At 42.4% G+C, this 21,625-nt stretch overlaps 1 protein-coding gene across 4 annotated transcripts in view; it reads right to left on the reverse strand.

Annotated features, from left to right (window-relative positions):
* Positions 1 to 16,585, reverse strand: part of LOC112560182 (soluble guanylate cyclase 88E-like) — a 40,935-nt gene extending 24,350 nt beyond the window's left edge. Inside the window, exon 1 of one of the 4 annotated variants that reach the window (XM_025231820.1) lies at positions 16,306 to 16,585. Coding sequence is in view for 2 of the 4 variants with exons in the window: in XM_025231816.1 (XP_025087601.1) it covers positions 11,290 to 11,499 (210 nt within the window). In the remaining 2 variants the exon portion in view is untranslated. Of the gene's footprint in view, positions 1 to 918; positions 1,249 to 6,737; positions 7,514 to 11,289; positions 11,551 to 16,305 lie in introns of those variants that run through there. The other 3 variants (XM_025231816.1, XM_025231821.1, XM_025231819.1) reach the window with 3 other exon arrangements.
* Between the last annotated feature and the right edge of the window lie 5,040 nt (positions 16,586 to 21,625).

Here is a 21,625-nt window from a genome sequence, read left to right on the forward strand (position 1 = left end):
TGTATATTCATAACATAAATTTCGGACTATACAAAATTATCAACTGAAAAATAGCCTGCTATATGTGGTCAAGCCGTAGTGTGTTCACACTTTCGCACCCTGTACTCTCCCTGCACCTTGAGTCCCCCCAAGACAAGCCACGAGTCTGTCCCATCATGTACTCAATGTGTCCTGTCTATTCCATAATGAAGTTCTTCGCTTGACTGACATCATTGCGATGATTCACTCAATGTAAATTGATTTTTAAAAAACACAAATTATTTTTCTATAATAATGATCCAAGATTTGCTGAATGTCGACTCTGCCTTGGCTGGGCCAAACCACAATGATTTCGCCGGACGTCCTCCATCCCCCACAGGACTGATTTACCTACTTACCTGCGTAAAGTGAGAAATTATTCACATCACCTGTGTATGCGTGTTGTAGCGACCTATGTTTTAACAGCCAGGAAACCTCAAAGGTTACACTTAACAAAATTCGGGCTCCGTGAGTTTAGCTTTCACTTGTCGATTTTCTGTGACGATGTACCCGTTGTCACTTACTCCCATCTGTGTGTTTGTGTGTGTGCTTGCAAGTGTAGTCATTTACTATTATAAATAAAGGCATTTTAAACAAATCAATCTATGTAACACGAGACACCTTCTAGACAAGCTACGTAACATACCGATCCGTAACATGCTCATTACACGTCACAGTGTAACCGTGTGAACATAACCAAACGATACCCGGTATACTACACAGTATAATCAAGTTTCGTGTTGATCGTCTGTTTACATGCTACATATAGCTGCAGTGAAAACAGAAAGTATGATTCAGCGCAGTTCTGTGAAGGCTCGCAGCCATTACATATTCCACAATAAAGAAACATTTATGAGTCTATCTATCTACTGCAATATGTAGACTAGTTTCTTTACTTGCCATTTTATGAGCTGGTCGTCCGAAGCTGTGTAGAAGCCCAGGGTGTCTGTGTGTAGCCGCTACCCGTACCTGCTTTGTTTAGTCGCGTACACCTGAGACTGACCGCCGGAGACACCCTAGACATGGTAGGCTACCCGTCTAGCACCTGCAATAAACACCTTGCGGCCTTTCTGCTGAAACAACGGTCATTCCGCTACAGCCTGGACAAAGGTCGGTCGGACAGAACCAGCAATAGGAGGGAAATTTTCCCTTCAGTCGTGACCTCTGATTAGCCTACCCGAGTCTGATGTTATGGTCGATAAGTGTTGCCATCTCCTTCAACGACACTATTACCAGCTGACAGTCCCCCTCCCACCCACAACCTACCCACCCACCCCGGCCCTGCACCTTGAGCAGGATGTTGACACGACTTCGTCCCTGTCGTCATGGGTAACCCCCACACTACCCCCAACCCCCAGCAAGTCTTCTGATGGTGGATCGCACAGACGGCCGTCTCACCTGACCAGTCCATGGTCCAGCTGCCACTCAGGTAACTCTAGTCTCGAGGTCTGCGGTCAGTTTTGAAACACTTCAAGACCATAAGTTTTAGATAATCAGTTTTAGATAAATACAGTTCAGAAAATAATTTTAGGATTTTTAAAACTAAAGTTGTTTCAATAAGAGAGAAATATTTCAGCCAGACATTCTTTCCCCCTCAGCAACTTTCGTGTGCGCGTTTGTGCAAGACATGTAAATGGAAGGAGACATTTTTGGGAAAAAGTTTCTAAATTTGCTTCCTAAGGACAATTTTAAGTTTTAGAAACACGCTGTGGAACTAATCAGTGTCCACTAAAGGTGTCTCTCATTCTCACTCTCTGTCCCACGCACGCACAGTTTACCTGTAGAGACCTACAGGTGCTTCAAGAACAACAGACATACACACATACACAAACACACATACGGTGACTGAAATTGTTCTGCCTCATATCTTATTAGCGTCGATCTGGACACAAGAAAGAAAGAGTGGATGAATGAATAAATAATAAGATAAATCATTTGACGGCGTCGCCCTGTGGCGGGCTGTTGCCAATACTGCGGACAGCGCCCCGTGCGGCCATGTGGCGGGTCGGACAGACGCCTGCGAAGAAAGGCGGTGAAGTGGCGGCGGACAAACACAAAAATCAATGACGACTCCTCTGTGCACTTGTTTCTCCTTCCTCTCAAAGTAGTCTTGCCTCCTGCTTTTTCCTTCCTCCATTCTCTGGGACACGCCCAGCAGCTTCGCCAGTGGTGGGCAACAATGGCGGCTCACGCAAGTTCGTGCTTTCACTGGCGGGAGAGTTCCTGTGAGACTGTGTGTGTGTGAGGGTACTAGTCCATGACGATTTGTGTGTGCGAGAGATTTTATTTTTTGTTTGATTCTTTATTGTTTCAGCATAGCTCCAGCAAGGGTGTGAGCATCTGTCACCACAGTAACACATCTTAAAACATAATGCACTGACAACAAGAACAATAATTAAAACTGACTTCTAGAAAACCCCGCACAAAAAAACCCTCCATGCATAGATGTACATAGGTGTCAATACATAGCATCTAGGAAGATAGGGTCTCTCACACACACACACAAAGACTCCTACTCATGCATCATCACTACAGACCTCAAACACATGGCAAAGAAAAACTTAAAAGAGAAAACATCCTCAAGGCCACTGGCCATCAAAACAAACTAAACAATTAATAGCAATGTTCACCCACCTCACAGCCCCTCCCAAACTCTTACATCATCCTCTAAATCCCTCGGATACACCATCTTCGCCACACAGACACACAGTTGATGACCACTGCTAATCAGTCAAAGGCTAATCAGTCAAAACAATTAGCACCATACAGCTTGAGAAAAAGAAAGACATTGAACCTTCATGCTACAAAGCCTGTCTCCAAACAAGGACATGAAAATATGATCAAGGTCTTTGTGCAAAACATGACACACTTTTTTCTGCAGATGAAGGTCAATGCACAAATCCAATCAAATATTCTCCCAGGTATTTGTACAAAAGGGACAATGGAGGACAAACACACTTCTGTGGCAGTTGATTTCTGAGACAACAACTCTAAAACAAGTATAGGCCTTTCTTATATATGCCTTGCTATTAATGTTTAATTTTGTGAAGAGCCCTAGTCCAAGATATCTAGATGCATTCACCACTTTATGTTTTCCCTCCCTGTGGACCCATTTTTCCCTCAGTACCAGGTGACCACTTAAGCCGATTTTGTAGTAAAAAAAAACAAAAAAAAAAACAGCTGTTGATAATAACGTTAAGTCACGTGCAAAAGTAAGAGAAACAACTCCAATTGGTATGGTGTTAGTGAGACCCACGTCTACCTTTTACTGGCATGTTTTCGGCTAATGAATCAATGAGAAGTGAAAAGAGTATTGGGCTGAGCACACAAATAAACCAAAAAAGAAAAAAATTTTTTCGACGACTGTACTTGGGATTTCTGAAAGGCAAGAATATCAATACCAGTCGATGGACAGACACTAGAGGCTCATTCATGGTCTGGAGGGGAGTAAAAAGCCGCTATTCTTGTGTCGCCTCCTCTGTCTGGATGCTGGAGATGCCGGTCTGTGTAATACACTAGTGACATCGACTTTTTCGTCTTGGTTACGGAGCGCCATAGAAACCGGAAGTCCCTGGTTTACACCCGGTAAGGCTCATTAGTGACTTCCATACCCCACACTTCACACACCCCGACAAACACGTGACACCTTAAGCTCCCTCCACACGTCTCGAGTGTTCTTCGTGAAACAGAAAGTCAATATGCAATATGAAGTCTGAAACAATAATTTAAAAAAAAAAAACAAAGAAAGATTTTAGTCACTGCTTTTGACAAGCTCCCATTCACCGATAGAGAAGAAGCTGCAGAAGACCAAACTGAATAAAGTCCTCGCCGCAGACAGCAGACTGATCACGTGCTATGCTGGCGTAGGTCCACAGTGTGACCCCGACCTTAGGCAGCCAGCGCCATTGCCCATCGTCTCTCCGACCTCGGCAATCAGCGACGAGTGTCATGTCGGAGACGTAGTCGAGGTCTTTACGTTGTCATTAATCGTTCGCACGAGCGCGTAAGTGAGTGTTCTGGGTGAGTGTGTGTAAGTATACACGTGCTCTCGTGAGAAAGATTTATTTAAAGATACATAGGTATATATATATATGCCATGTTACAGAATTTTGATATAAATGGTTTACATTGAATACAATGCTGAAGACTAAATGTTAAATATCTTAAAATCCCTGAGAGGGTGAAAGAATTTTGAAAAGTTGAATGGTGAATCTTGAGAAAAAGAGGGAGAGACAAAGACTCCTAACCGTGTTACACAAGAGAATCCAAAGACAAGAACTCCAGTGATACAGACTGAGTGTAGGTGGCGAAGTGCTTCAAGCCACTGCACTTCAGTCTTAGCCCTCGTTCTAGATCTCTCAATATTACTTTGAACACCTGACAAAAACTCTATGATGCTCCCCCAGGCTCTGTCACGCATGCACGCACGCACGCAGTCTCGTAGTAAAGATTGAATTCAATTGTCCACGTGGCACGGAGCAGCTGCTGAACGCTCGCTATGGAGATATCAACGAAATGAGATCGTGCAGAAAGACCGTTAAGCATCTGAACAGCTAAGACAACATGACATAAGGTGTGTCCTTAGGAATAAATTGTTGATGAGGAGATTAAGCAATCAAGTGAAATTATTCATTTTACAACACTTTACGTCTGCACCTTATTACATTCTGTATCGCATTACATACCAATAAAGAAGAAATACCCATAACAACTGTTTATCTTCTGGTAAAATGTCCTGTCCTTCATTTTAGTTGCTTTATTTATTTAATTTTTTTTTTTTGGGGGGGGGGGGGCAGGGTATGAGAGTGAGCATGATACTACGCGTCCCTCCCTCCCATTTTGATGATTGTTTGTGGAGGATTCTTACTATTTTCTGGGTTTTTTATGAATTTTCTAACAAGCTTATTCTTGTTTTGGTGATGGTGATGATATAAAAAAAAAAACATACGCAAGATTACCAGTCTATTAACAGTCATCTCTCTGTCTCCCTCTCTCCTGTGCTTTGATTCCAAAGATTACGATTTTACGAGTGTGTTAGAGAAATATATTAATCTCACCTGTTGTGTTTCGGACACTAAAACTAATATTTTAAGTGCTACATTATTTTTTTAATTTTCATTATGCTGATAAAAATCTGGTTTTCCCTAGACTGGACAAATTATAGATGAACATATTGACGAGAGTATAGGAAGAAAATGTCACAAATGTTGATCATGGGCAAAGAATAGATGACTGCACCTAATGAAGTGTTTACATGTATGGCTGTTGCCATGAAAACCACGTGCCTGCAGGACATTTTCTTGTGAAAAGTCCCTCAGGTTCCAAAGGAATTCATTTTGATAATTGCGACCATCGAAAAGTGTGTTTGTTGTCGGAACAAGAGTTGTTTCTTTACAAGTGTTTGTAGTCCCGCGTGACCACAGCTCAATTGTTAGAAAAGACGCCCGAGGGAGATGCAGTCTAATTAGAGAAATAATAAACACGAAGAATGCTCGTCACAACTTACACAACTTATTACAGGTGGTCCCCAGTGCACCTACGAACTCAAAATCTTAACACACACAACCTACTTCAGGCCTGAGTGGTTCAGGCCTGGTAAAGTTCAGAACAGGATGCAAAAGGTCATGAAGTTCCACACCAAGGCATGATTAAGCTGTTTGCTAATTAGACTGCAGTACAGTGTGGGGTTATTTTTAAAATGAAGGCATTCAGTACACTGACCTCGTTATGAGACGACCTGCGATTGACCGCTGCTGGGGCGCTAAGTATGGCTGATGATGTTTGTTTACTTTAACCATCTATGTATGGCTGATGATGTTTGTTTACTCTAACCACCTATGTATGGCTGATGATGTTTGTTTACTCTAACCACCTATGTATGGCTAATGATGTTTGTTTACTCTAACCACCTATGTATGGCTGATGATGTTTGTTTACTCTAACCACCTATGTATGGCTAATGATGTTTGTTTACTCTAACCACCTATGTATGGCTGATGATGTTTGTTTACTCTAACCACCTATGTATGGCTAATGATGTTTGTTTACTCTAACCACCTATGTATGGCTAATGATGTTTGTTTACTCTAACCACCTATGTATGGCTGATGATGTTTGTTTACTCTAACCACCTATGTATGGCTAATGATGTTTGTTTACTCTAACCACCTATGATAGGTGATGATGTTTGTTTACTTTAACCATCTATGTATGGCTGATGACGTTTGTTTACTTTAACCACCTATGATGTCTGATGATGATTGTTTACTTTAACCACCAATGTATGGCTGATGATGTGAACTGAACACCGTGGAAATAAGTTGTGTTCGTACTGCCAAGCTCATTTTAGACTCGATATCTCGCCCACCCCGCCGCTTGCCACACCGTGGTCGAACGGATTTTCGCAATGTTACTGCTAGTTATATGATAGTACATATGTATACCCTTGTCACCTCGTCACTCTCGCCTCGTGTCCGACATCTATGTGGGTGACAAGCTCCGACTTTCTCGTGTTACTTGCTGTACATCACATGCTAACCTTGACTGACACGTGACATAGTAACTCGGGTTACAGCCGGCTACAGACTTACCGTAAGGTCTCACATATACACCGAGGGTTTAGAGAAAACAGTCTAATGGCGCCATTTCTGCTCACTTGTCACTAAAGTAGTATTTCTGATTTGTTCCACATTACACATATCAACAATAAGGAATCTTACCGTATACACGTGGGTTCCAAAGATGCTCGGATACAAAAGCCGGAGAAACTCATGGACAGCGTGTCAGGTCAGCGGCGGAAACTGTTCCCACGGAAACGCGTGGTCAGTGTGCTGTGAACCGTGACGGAATGCAGCCTGGCTCAACCTTCTTTGCGAGTCATCCAGACGCACGTGCAGCTCCTCCCGAACCGTTGTGGGTGTGAGGGGTGAGGGGTGAAGGGGTGATGCATTCACCGAGTTCAGTAGCCAGAGCTGCGCGGAGGAAGGCGAGACTGCGGGGTGTGAATGTGCTGGGGGGAGGGGTAGAGAGTGGGGGCGAGATTGCATCAGCTGGTGCACATCACTGGGTCCTTTTGACGGCTGAACCGCCACAGAGCCTGCCACCTCACGCAGGGCGCCAGCACTCACTGGCCGGGCGACGGAGAATGTCGGGAAGTGGTTGGCAGATACTCCCTATACACTCCCACGATCTTCTCCCCATCCCTGCTTCTCTTTCCTCCTCTCCCCCTCTCTCCTCTTTCTCCTCCTGCCTCTCTCTTTCTCGCTCCACCACTTTCTTGGTTTTTTTTTTCTCTCCTCCTCCTCACCTTCTAGCCACCATTTGCAAATCACGCACAAAGACCCGCATCAAGCTTGCACGAGGAATTAATGTCTGCCATAAACCCTTTTGTTGTACTTGATGACTCCGGATGCTTGAATGTTCAGTAAATATGCGGAAATCGTTTCTACTTCCTACAAAATCCTTTGTTGTTATTTTTTTATTTTATGCCTTTGTTGTTGTGTTGGACTACAAAAGTACATTTTTCTTCTATGATGCGGGGACTACACATTAAAAAAGTCGATTTGCTTTTCCTGTCCCTCGGTAAATGGAGCTCTGTCACCTCCGTGTGAGGGTGTGAGTGAGTGTCAAGGCTATGACCTGGTTAAAATCTCATTGCTCATCCTCCCAGTGCGTGCGTCAGCGATTGGAGGATTCTGGAGGGACGAATGAGAAATATTTTTGTACACATTTGTAAGCTGGTGGCCAGACGTTGATTTCCGGAGGAATCACGTAGATGCCGAGACATGCTGCGCGTGAAGGGTGGCGACTGTGCCGCAAAGGTTCAACTTTTCAGTTTGTGACAATGGAGTCTAATTTTTCGAAACTTCGTTTTTGAACGGGCAACTAGAATGTACTATAGTTTATGTTTGTTACTTTAATACACCCATTTTGAAGTGTAGGCACAGTTTTGGGAGGGAGAACGAAAGGTGAGCGCTCACCTGGAGAAGGAACCGTTGGCACGTGACCAACCCCACGCGACGGGACACCACCTTCTGTGTTCTGTTAATGGAATAAGTGTTTATAGACATGGAGAGGTGGGTCGCCACATCTGTGGAGAGCGGAATTCAGCGGGTACACAGGAGGACTTGTGTCACCACCGGTCTGTGGGAGGATTTAGTGAAAGCCTACACGTGAGTGTATTCGAGAATACGACGGACACAGTTTCTAGAGATGTGGTGAGGAAGAATCTAGTGACAGTTTTACTGGTGCCTTTTTCTGAGAATGTTTATGATTTAATGTTGGCGAGGCCCGTGAAGGCAGAACTGTCTTTTACTTGGAGTGAAAAGAGCGAGTGGATGTCAGCCATGCTTGTGCCTGCGCGTGACAACTGTGTGTGTATGTGTGTTCTCAATCCTATCAGATCCTCTCTTATAATGTCAAACCAGCTTAGCATGGCTGACAGAAGGCAACCCAGCTGTAACATTCTCTCCTAACCATTTTCATAGAAGTGATAAAGAGCCGGAGCCACTTGTTATCGTAAAGCGATTAGACCGGCAGCCATTGTGCAGCTGAACACGGAGTTCATACCTTCTGGTGTCAAGACATGTCGGCATACAAAGAGATGAAAAGTCATTCTATTAAATCACATCCGACCACCTCAACAGTGGTCCGACAACATCCAGACAACACCTAACCGCTCCCACTCACATCACTTCTACCACCACAAATATCAACTACCTAAAGTCAAACAGAAGCAGGCCTGACGAGAGGGGGGGACAGGGGGGTCTGGTGTACCCAGGCCCGCGGCTGTCAAGGGGGCCCGGCTTTGGTCAGTGGATTTTTTTCTTCTTCTTCTCCTTTTCTTTTTCTTTTAAAGAAAGGTCTAAGGACAGAACACCCAAGCATTACACATGCAGAAGTTGAGTTTGAGTGTAGATATTGAGATTCGAATTGTAAACATACATTATATACTGGGAAAATAATTTACGATTACAAGTACAAGGGGCCCGGAGAGGTCATCTGTCCCGGGGCCTGGGCTGGCTCTCGGCGGCCCTGAACAGAAGTGCACATAAGCAGAAATAAGAGATACACCAGACAGATCCTCTTGCAGCAGTTACCTTCGTGTGACTGTGTAGCCTTACCTGACTAGTCATGTCTGTATTGTTTCTACGGAATAGGAATATCCAGAGTTATTTAGAGTGCGTCAGAATCTTAATCTGTTAATTCATAAATTTAATCTGTCCATATTTTGTCTTCAGCAGATGCTACCTATAATTTCCACGCTCTCGTCTTCATGATTGCTGTCCAAATTCATATTTTAATCCTGACTCCTCGAACATAATCTTCTCTATGCTCCATAAGCAACTCATTTAGCACTGGGGTAGAAGTCATTGCAGCCACAGAGCTACTGAAACCCATTATTATTTTGCCCCCTCTCTATGTTCCATCCAAATCCATATTGAAACAACTCCTTGAGCACCTCGTTGTCCTGGTGTGGCGGCCATTTCTCTCACTCGGTGCTGACAAATGGTGGTTTCCCTGTCGGGGGCAGTCATGGAATCGATATTTGAGGAAAAATCTCTGAAGACCTTCTGACTGTCTTCGATTTGTACATACTGACGTTGTTATTTTCTTCTTTTCTGCTTACACAGCAGACCTGTCTCTCAATTTTCCTTGCCATGGAGCAGTGTTGATCTGTCTGATGATCACTTTCTTACCTGACTTCTGCTCACTCGCAGCCTGACTCTCACAGCTCTCACTGTAAACCTAATCCCGCCATTCTGGGAACTTTATTCCAAGCTCTCTTTCTCCTACTTCATAGTCGATTAAAAAGACTAAATTCTAATCCTCATTACCAAACGTGCATCTAACAACATTCCTACAACACCCTAACCTCAAAGCCCCTGGTTCGAGGAAGAATTCAGACAACTCTAAAGCCTCAACTATATGTTATCATCTCGTCTCTCATAGAACCCAGTAACAACTACTCACAACTAACTCTCATCTCCAGAAGGTTTAGAATGATGTCTGTAAGCTTTAAGTTAAGCACCACCCTCTCGCTGTTCATTTACTTCAATAAGATGGGGTTGGGGACTGTAACCGGAAAAGGAAATAATCAACCTTTCAGCCTCCACTTTCTAATAGGTAGAGTCAACGAAAATAGCTAGATGGCTCTAAACTCGTCCTTTTTCATATCCGGTTCATTTAAGGTTCATTTAACTGCCAACCTGCCCCACTTCCATCAGCTCCACTCACTCTCCTCCACTCCGCTCTGTCCAATGGCATTGTACCCGATGACTGTGTACAAACAACTGATTTCTACACAACTTTCTGTAATGTCAATACCACACAAATCACACGTGTACTTACTCCTGATCAATTTTGCAAAGACTGCTTGTAATCAATGAGCTGTCACGAAGGAGTGCTAAAAATATCCCAAGACGCTTCATTGAGGCACAAAATAAATAAATAATCTTGTCGCACTTTCTAAATCCTTCGGGAGGTAACACACTTCTCAGCGAATTCCCTCCTCGCAAAGTAATCCAACAGCTTCTGCGCACTTCCACTTCGACAAGAAGAGAAGACTTCGTATTATCCGCCCAAAATAAAAACAAGGTCCCTTTCAAAACAAGGATCACAATACAAACATCATTACACTCATTTCCATAGCCCAGCCCACCATGGACATTGCTGTTGGATCTCCGGAATCAAATTTGAGCCTTCACATCCGTAGCAATGCTTTTAAGGTGACCCACCTTGCTCGATGGGACCCTTACAAATCCAAACCCATCCATCCTTTGATGTGCCTCTCTTCTTTTTTTCTCCTTTCCTCCAAGAAACCTTTAGACACAGTCAGTTATTTGTGTCCGACTGCTTCGTTGGTGATCTACTTTGAGTTAAAGTTAAAATGAGTGGTGGAGAGATTGCAGAGATTCCAATTGAAAACTTCTCTATCCGGTCGCAGGGTTCAAAGATGCGGTCCAAACATTGACGAGTTGGGAGAAAGCAGCCATGAACCTTTATTTCCGTACATAAATAAAGGTCTGTGATGTATGGAAATAAAGGTCTGTGAAATCAACCTTTTCTTCAGCTCAAAATACAGCAAAAAGAGCCTCAAGGGGTTGGCAGTAAGTAGATAGAGGGAAGTAAGTGGGTGAGTGCCCTTTGACCCGCTGGCTATGTAACTGTACTAGATATGACAGAGAGGCTGTGGCTAACACTAACGCTTTTCCATATGTATGGTCATTATAGGTGTCATGTGGTCTGAGTACAGACATCAATTAAGCTCACCTCGTAAAACACCTTGGCAATGATCTTCCACCGCAGGTTTCTCTCCCTAGCTTGTGAGTGGTAGACCCTCCTGACCGCACGCTGAGCGAAGAAAGCCATTTGGTTTAGTGATGTTCTGCAAGTTGTGGACACGACATGCTTGACGAACAGGACCTTGGCATTGGCAGCATGCATTACACGCGATGTGACGAGACTGGTCGATGTACTCATTCAAAATGTATAAGTGGAGCTGCAAAACCGACTCCAATAACATCACTCCGGATTGACCGAGCTTAGTCCCAAACATTCAAGCATGAAATTCTCAACCGACCGATCCTTTTCCTTTTGACATTGCTGACTTTATTTATCAAACATGAAAGATTACCTTTAACACCTTACGGCAAATCGATGTGAGATTACAGATCGTTTAATGATGCCCATTGTTAGGAAACTTGTCGGCAGTACAAACGACTGATTACAAGCTGCAGTAAACCTTTCATCTGTTTCACCTTTATTTCTGTGGGGAAGCAGTTCCTTCATTTGTCTAATTGACTCCAGTCCAACAGTCCGACCCTGTCAGTGTCCAACTTACATCAGTAAAATAGCTTGACCCCATGAGTTGACACCAAAACAGAGGTCTGAAGGGGATACTCAATGACTGTCACAGCTCTGCAATAATTCGAGCTTGTCCGTGTGTGTGTGTGTTTTATGCGTCTACAGTGGTCGTTCCTTTCGTGTTTCCTTCGCTGCTTCCCTAATGGAAGAGAAATGTCACTTCCGGTACTGGGCATTCTTTGAGCAACACTTAACGGTTCACCCAACGTATTATGGTAAGTGGTTCCCTCACACCGTGCTTTGGAAAGAAATGTCTGGCTAAGATAAAAGAATCGACTGGTCAGACCGTGCAGGACTTGCTGACCGCCACTCGACAGACGTAAGTGGCGAGTCTTCTCAGCCCCTGAGTGTATGCAAGGGTTCAGTGGGTTCTCTGCACACTGGGTTTATGTGTGTGAACCCACAGACGGTTCGTTGCACATCTTCTCGAAGCTTCCATAGTCTCGGCGATCCCGCTTTGTTTGTCTGGCAGCACTTCAAGACCGGCGTCTGTGGGCGAACACGGAGATAAGGAGTCAGGCAGACGAAATTAACCTCACTAAAGGACCGGCCCGTGATTGCTGAAGAAAAGAAGAAATTTCGGCAACATCTTCAACTTATGTTTGCCAGGTTTTTTGTTGTTTTTTTTGGAGGCGGTGAGGGTGTTTGTTTCTGAAGCCATTCAAAATAGTTCTAACGTATTATCTTTATGACATGTTCTTATTCATTAATACAATTTAGTTTTATTAATCCACAAGGGCTACTCCACATAGAGTTCATACTAGCCATGGATGTATATTTATGGACTGATGTCTATCTGCCGAGACTCACTCTTAGCCTCTTGATAAGTGATCCGCTGTTAGTCTCGGCGAGCCGTTACAAAGAACATGAATAAACCGGAAGCTATGTTGTCTAATGCCTCTTTTTAGTAGTTAACTGGAAAAAATCGTCTGCCAGCAGTCCAGGGGTATTAGTTTGTGATACGAGTAATATACATTTTCAGCAACAGCGGATACAGTGGGTGACCCCAGGTCACCTCAGCCTAGTACAACATGACGGCCAGTAGAGTTTATCAAATGAATGGCGCGAGGTGATGAGACGTTCGATGAAGGACTGATAGAACCGAGTGAGGATGACAGAACTGACAGAGAAAGATCTGAGTTTCCGTAGGAGGTACAAACTTTGTTGGCTTTTACGGAGGATCATGCACGTCCCTGTTCGCTACTGTTTTTTAATCACCTGTTCCGGTATAGAATATACGCTTCTAATTATTCAGCGCATTTGACCTTTTTGATAACAGTGTCGTGGATAAGAGGAGCAGGAGGAGGACGGGACAAAAAAGAGAGTGAGAAAATTGTAAGAAGTGTCTTAAAATGAGATTCACATTTATTTAAGAAATGTAGGAACCTGTCGCACTTCACACGTGCTTTTTTCCCGCCGCTGTCTGCCATACTTTTGGCACGAGACCATCAAGGCAATGGGTGAGCACTCACCTCGTGACACCGGCTCAAATGAATGCCCGCCACAGATGGTGTCTCGGTGGTAAAGCAGTCACATCCTCCATCCTGTCACGCACCACCTTCTCTCCCTTGAAGAAATGTCGGATGGACTTGTCGAAAGTCCTCCAGAGAAATTGAGTGGAAGCAGACGTTTCCCCCGAGAATGGGGGAACCATGAATGACATTTCTGCTGTCTCCTTAATCACAAGATCCTGTTTCCAAATTTTTTTTTTTAAACTCTTATATGTCGAAGCCACCTAGCAACTCATTATTAATAATGAGACGAAATATTATTTCACGTGCAACAATGAAGGCCAAAGAAGCACTGTATTAGAGAGAAGAAATAATTGATTAACACTACTCGCGAAAGTCGCACGAAGAAAACGACAGGACTAGAGAAGGGGTTAATCCCAGGAGTGTGATTACAAAACATTAGACACGCATCATTGACTTGCCTGCTTTGTGGCGGGAGAGGATTCTGGACACGAACCAGAAAAGGTCAAGGACCGAAGACGGTGGTTTCTGCTGACTGCAGGAAAGAAATAACAACGACAGTCCATTGCAAGTTCTTAACTGCTTCCATAATGGCCAAGTTTAAGGATATGTGATCCCAGAGAACAGGGTTTGCAACATGAAGACATGCGCAAGTGTGTTTATAATTATATATATATATGAATGTAGCACATTCTGCATAATGTACTTTGGAGCTTAAATTCCGGAAGTAGACACTTAAGCACGAACATATATATATATTACAACTCACTAAAAGCGTCGTGTTCATTATCAATTCAATATGTTCATTATCACCCAAACCCACATGAACGATGTTCTCACCGCGTCTCGGAGGTATAAGCAAGTACATTGTATACACAAGTTCATTCAGCATTAAAGAAAGTACATTCGCCTAGTGCGATGCTTCTTCCTGATGCTGCAAGAGTTTATTTAAAATTTCTTTAATCCTGTGTCCGCTGTTTTTACTGGAAATGTGTTTATAAGCCGGCAAGCGATAGGCCGGATGCGCTGGAAATAGAAACGACTGTCATCTAATACATATTGAGTATCGCTAGACGCCTACATCTGGTCCTGGAGAGTACGAATGTGGCGACAAGTGTCTACCCACAGACAAGAAATGATAGGAAGATATCTGTTTACATCCAAAAATCTGCATTCATTGAAAGTTACCTCAGTTATTATGCGGAACACGAGAAAGGTGATATGATTTCATAGATCCATAGGAGCAAGGCCACTCCACCCGACAAAGGACACCTGAGAATGGAGGCTTGAATTCAAGTTGTACTCTATCCTTCCTTTCTGTCACGTGCTCTACACACGCTCCTGTACGATCACGATTCTGCTCTACAACATCATTTGATGTTTTTATTATGATTAACATTCTTGGTTTAATATTTCAAGTTATCATAAGACAGTAACGACACTGATGATAGAGACAAACCCGCTAACCCAGATGTAGCAATGGTTACCAGGGAAATGGGGTATGTTTTACACCCAGACAGCAGCTAGGGCCACATCATGACAAGCCTGCCAGCCCTGTAAACAGATGCCTCATACATAGAAAGAACAGCGTGCCCCAGACGAGAGCTGAACCCAGGACAGCCATTTTCCTCGTCTATACTTGAAAATTCTCTCTCTCTCACATACACACACAAGTGTTATATAAACAAATAGACAAAGAAGAAAACCGATTAGCAAGGAAAGATCCTTTTCAAAATGTTCCCTGTCGTGAAATGATTTATGTAAATATCGTCAGCCGCCACATTTCTCATCCCACTCACCCATGTACACCATCCTCCCCCCAATCAAAAAAATGACCTTTGGTTGCCGAAGAAATTTAGGAATATATATATAATGTAAGTTTATTACATTTGGTTACTATCACCAATCTATCATCAGATACACGGTCTTCCCTCTGAGTTGGTGTTTATATATATAGTCGGTAATCACTTGAGCACAGTAATAAATACTGTTAATACGTTCTCGATCAAAACGCTCTGCTACAAAAAAAAAATCTGTCTTCAACTGAATGCGCACCCCTCACCATTAATTCTCAGTGGACCGACCGTCTTGAAGACATCTTCTCCCCTCCTCCTCCCTTCAGTCATTACACAGAGTGTTGGCCCTGTGGTCTGCACGTTATCGAACCACCAGCCATCATAGGTCCTCCACAGACCGTCGAAGGGAGATGGGAAAACTACTGACCTTCCAAGTTCAGCAAACCAATTTTTTAAATGAAATTGAAGTATTTGCTGTTTGCTGTCTGCTGCTGTCGTTCGCGTCCCTGGTGACTGCTGCGAACATCTAACGGACCAGCAGCAACCCTTGGCCACACTCGGGTCCACAGCTCGCAGCAGCCACTGTGTTCTTGCTCTTTCATAACAGCTTCAACGTGTCGGTCTATACCCACCCTGTGATAAGACTTCAATAACAGATGACATAAGCTGAAAATGTGCTTGACATACACGCTCATACTGCAGTACGACATTTGAAATTAATATCAAAGGCCATATGCATTGTCACGGTATACCGTAAACACAAGCCAAAATAAATAAATAAATGGCCTTGCGAATCAGAAAACCGCGTGCGTAAGAACAAAAAGAACAACAACAAAAAGAAAAACTATCCCGGACCTGGCTTGACGAGTGTTCGTATTACTTTCTATAAGTAAAAAAAAAATTGTTTCTATACATAAATTGAACAGGACAAACAGCAACTGCGGACTTTCATGAATCGTTCATGCAGCTCAGTTAAACAAAATATATAAATAAAAAGTGGGGGAAACGAAAGGCGGGAGAATGGCGTGGACTCCGGCGATTCACTAACAAAGTGATATTACATGACGGCGACAACATAGACATCGGGTGGAAACACGGCTATACTGTCTTCATTATCTATCTTGACGATGCATTGAGTGTAAGCTCGCACTTACTTCAGTCCCTCAAAGACCCTTCGACTTCCTTGCCTCCCCTGCCAGCTGGACTGCGAGAGCAGAGCATCGGCTAGATGGCACCACTGCTTCTGCCTGTGGCTGCAGTGGCGGGTGTAAACACATCAGTCCTCCTTCCCTGCCAGAGCCTGCTTCCGTTTGCCTCTTTCCCCCCCTGCCGCCGAGATAAGGCGGGTCTGTAATCAGATGAGAGCAGATTGCTCTCTAATGATACGGCCAGCAACCATAAAGGGTCGATTGTGCACGCTCCCTCGTGGACTCCAGCACGTGTCTGCTGCTGGTCTTTACGATGCCTCGCGCCAACCGCGCCGCCAAGTGACCCAAGTTTGCTTGGCCTCCTAAAAGTGAAATGGACCATAAGTGATGATTTGCCGGAGCACGGAGCGACTTGGACTGTAATTTAACTAAATGTATTTTAGAAAATTCAGTAGGCGTGAGCCACAGAATGGTTGAAGCTGGTTGGAGTGATGAGTGCGAGGGAGTGTAGCTGGCTGGGTGGTTGGTTGGAGTGTGGATGGATGCCATGTATCCTATTGTTTGCATGCTGGATGGCGTGTATACGGATGTTTGCTGTAAAAGATCGGGTGGTGGCCTGGTATGATAACTGAGTTTTCCATGGCTAAAAATGTCGGAATAGTAATCGTCTAGCAGTGTTTGGAGAATGTTTTCATATGTCCAAATAGTGGCTGCTGGTGTTTACAGAATGCGAGTCCCAGTAGTACTTGCTCGTGTTCAGTAGCTGCTGACGTCGGCGCTGTGTGATGAAGGCCTTCACCACATCGAGCTGCAGCGAGAATTGTCTTGTCTGTGTGAGTAGGCGTCTGCCAAAGTATCCGAGCCACAGTGTTTTTTCTGTTGTATCTTCTAAAAAAAAATTTGAAAGTAGGTTTATGTGTCCGCCATCAAGACGTGTCCCCCGCTGATGCTGACCGCTTCAAGCCGTTAAGCGAGTTAACTCCCCTGCGCTCACGATACACTCCCTTGTCAGAAGCCTGGAGTGGCATCTCTTAGCTGTTGACGAGTGGAGAGGACGGAGAGGGAACAAAGCGATAAAAATAAAGTTGATTTCAGTTGTCTTTAGACCACCGCTCTCTACAAACGAAGAGAACATTACAATCGATTCACATTTGCAAGTCAAAGTTAGTGTTTGCAAATTAGTGTCAGTCAATGAGACAGTAAAGAGATGTCTGAAGAAAAAAGTGGGAGTGAAAATCTAAGCTTATTTGATAGGTCATTGTTTAATCATCATCATAGAAATAAACGATCGATGTTCGTGGTTCTGGTTAGTGCCTGTGCAAATTTACATTGTTCGACCCTGACCAGATTTTGCAGGAATTTGTAAGTAAACCAATACTGAAAATGATGGTGTTAATTATAAGACGGCATCACTGGACAAAAGTTTTCCGTGGTGAAAGAACCCACCAGGACTTAGAGCACCTTCCCATGTTCAAATTGCCCACTGAGACAAATTAAGTTAATCACTGTCATTGTCATTGCCTAAATCCTAAGAAGATCCAGTAAAAAATTGTAAGACCCTGAATAGCATCTCCAAGGTTTATTTTTGAGTTACAGTGGGATTCGTAGCACACTAAATGCTCTGATCACTAAATAGCAAATATCAAATGCAGCAATGGAATTGCCAAATGAGGATGGTATTGATTACTTGGTGGGCTTAGAGTTGCATCTGAAAAGGCATGCAAGATTATATTCATCTGTCTGGTGCTGCAAAATCACTCTATAAGTATCACAATAAACAATTATAGCTCTGACAATGAAGGTGACAGGGAAAATGTTGATAAATATACAAATATAAATGAGAGAGTTAGACATACTGTTGATAATGATATGTGGTGAGCAATTATTTTTATTCTTTATTTACAACACAAACAATTCTACTCCATTAGCAGCTTACCTTTATTCTGTGATTCATTTTTTGAGAGAATTCACTTCATTGAAATACATATCAGTTCCCTTCACTCTAAGCACACGTGCACACACACAAATATTAAGAGAGAATGAGATATGGAGGAACTAAGATGTACAGAGAAGACAACAAAAAATGTCAGAAAAACTATTAAAACATCAGTGAGATATTGCCTCTTATAATGAATCATACAATATAGTGTACAACAAAGTGCACTCAGCATGTCTATAAATCAACATCACGAGTCACAATCCCCATCTCCAATTTCAATTTTAATAGTTGAAGTTTCTCAACAGAAGTTTCTCTACAACAAATCATTTCTTAACTCCCTTGGCGTTTAAGTTGTTCTGTTCATTTTTTAAGGCACTCGTAGATCATTTTTGACTGATGATTTTTCTTCGGTCATTTTTATTTCTTATTCACTTTTTAAAGCACTGAATAACATTAGCAATAGGATCTTGATGCTAATGATGTCAAGTCCTTTCTAGGTGGCCATACTGCAAAAGCAAAATTAACACACATTTATTCTTTGAAGTTGTTCAGATACTATTGATGTGTCTTCTCAAACCTTTGTTTGTGTAAAAAGTGAGATACAGAATTTGGTGCAAGCTCACATGCACAAAAGGAAATATGTACAATATAATTTCATACATTTTATGGCCAGACTTTAAGATAAAAAAATCATTTGGCCCTGCATATTAATGACATACTTGTGCAAAAACTGACAAAACTGTTTCAGTACCTGTTGGTGCATCTTCTTCCTGCTTATCATTCTTTAGTCCTCCATTATCTGTGCAGTCCACATGCAGACCTGGCTGCCCACCATTTAATTCTGGGCTTTGAAAAAATATGTCATGTCATTTATGAGATTATGAGGTCGTCCTTTTGCTACTTACAAACATCTCATTAGATATAACTATTAGTAAAGTGTAACTTCATCTTATTGACAATTCTTAAATAGATTGCTCATCTTTAAGATGTGAGCCATTCAGCTAAAAACTCTACAATTTAACTCTCAGAAGTCTCTTATTACCTCCATTACCTACCAGAAGAAAACTTAAGTTTCTTTCTGCCATAAGCTTCTTTCTGCCATAACTATGCATTTCTATTTGAACACACATTCATTCTTGTATCATTACACATTTAAAAAACTTATCAGTTATCAGCTTGCCAAAATCAAAGTGCTCAATATCATAAATAAAAAGATGTATCTATTACTTAATCACTTATACATCTGCTGAAATGATCTTGATTTAAAAAAATAGATATCAGGCGATTTGACACAATCACACTAAAGTAACTATAAACATAAATCACCAGTCCCACATAAGCGTACTATGCACACTTACCTAAAATTAAGTATTGAAGTGAAGTATCTTCTCCAATTATTTTTAAATGAGGTCGTGGTCTTCAGTAACCAGCCACATTTTGTTTTGGGTGCAATTTTTAACAAATTCTCTTCCATTCAGACTGTTTATCTGCAGCAGATCACTTCGTGATCCCGCAGGCATTTACTTTCTCTGTGATTGTTTCCCACCAAACACTCTTTGCTTAATTTGCTATTGCTGTTTTATAAATTGGACAGCTTTAATGGATATTTCTGTTGATGATCACTATTTTGCTTGATGAGTTGTCATTTCTTCACAAATGTGTACACACAGTAGTCTAGGAAATCCAAGTATAAAAATAGCGAGAGGGCTGCTTTTGTCCTTGAACTGGCTACTTGGCAGCTATTCTGTCTACCCTGTGTTCATAACTACCGATTTACACAGACGCTTCCTTGCAGAGTCCAAACTCTGTGGAAGATGATTTGCCTTGGGGCAATGTGCTACCACTTTATAACTACAGTCCCAGGAAGGTACAAGGAATTAAACATAACATTCTCGAGTTGCTAGTGGCGAGTGTATTCACTAAATGCAGGAACCAAAATAGACTGGCCAGAATTTAGAGGTCGTCGGTGCTTTTGAGATATAATCGCTTTAGCCCCTGAATCATACAGGATGAAAGTATGTCGAACTTGGACGTGACAGCATGCATGACACCTGTCCCTAGTGGGCTTTTGATTTCATCAGGTACTATAACCTTTCGTGACCCCAGGCCAAAGCTGATAATAAAATCACAGTTGCAAGATGTTTGAATTCTAAGGTCTGAATAATTTTCAAGCATTTCTTTGAACCCTTAAAAAGTTTAATTGTTATTTTGTTTTAAATAGGAAGGTGCCATGATGAAAGTATCATTTTCATTCTTTGAAGCTTTTGATGTTCAATAATGATGTTGATTTACATAGTGCTTTACTCAACCATCAAAGGGGAGCTCAAAATGCATTACAAAATAAAAATAATAATAATGTGCTGGTCTCAAAAGCAATGTATTCACTGTGTACCAGTTAGTGTAGCCACTCATGTTGAGAAGGGGAATACCATCAGCTTAGATATGGCCTGCAGCCTTGCCATGGAATGGAATCTTTGACAAGCCAATAAGTTGTTCTGCTTCTGAAAGTAGCTGAAAATTATGATGATACTTATACTGAAGCTCTGTTTATAATCTTTCATGAAATGAGCAAACTTTTGCAGACAGAAATAGTACTCAATGAACACAACCACACCAACAGTCAGGAGCTTCCTTGATACTCCAGCAACCATGCAATACTGAGGTGAAGGTGCCTATTTCATAGGACCACAACACAACAGACACATGTCCAACAATTCAAGGGATCATAGTGAAGTCCTTTCACATATGGCACATCCAAAGACTGAGCAGATGAGAATAGTGGACTTCAAAGGCAAGTAAATAAACTGAACAGCAAAGGTTCTAATGCAGGCTAAAAGGCACCACAAATCTTGACCAAGTTATCAATCAAACAGTGTCACTAACACACACAGATGAGCCCCACAGGTAACAGATGAACAGTGGACACCAAAAACAATGTAGATCAAAAATGCAAATAGGACTCGGACCTCATGCTGGTTAAGTACATCGAATTACTATGTTGTCACTGTCTTCAAAGAGAATGGAAATAACTATAAGGTAATGCTATAAAGACCTTCTGGTAAGCAAAGTACCATAATAACTGTCCTAAAAAAAATGACCATTGGTGCACTCAACAGAATAGGTTGGAGGCTGTGAAAAGTAGGGAGAAAAACCTTGCTGGTAAGCTGGTCACCTGCAAGGTTCTTTACTGTCCCATGTTCTCTTGCAAGTACTAAATTTCCTGATGATGCCATTTCAAGGGAAAACACCCAGTCTTCACATTATGCTGGCTATACAGCAGTTCTCTTCCATTTGGTGTTTGGTCATTAGAAATTATTTGTGCCTATGAGGGGTGTTGTCTCCTAGCACCAAAAATATAGCGAAAAAAGAATAATATTAATTTATGGA

This window comes from Pomacea canaliculata, linkage group LG3 (genome assembly GCF_003073045.1).
Source record: "Pomacea canaliculata isolate SZHN2017 linkage group LG3, ASM307304v1, whole genome shotgun sequence".
In the NCBI taxonomy this organism is placed as follows: Eukaryota; Metazoa; Mollusca; class Gastropoda; order Architaenioglossa; family Ampullariidae; genus Pomacea; species Pomacea canaliculata.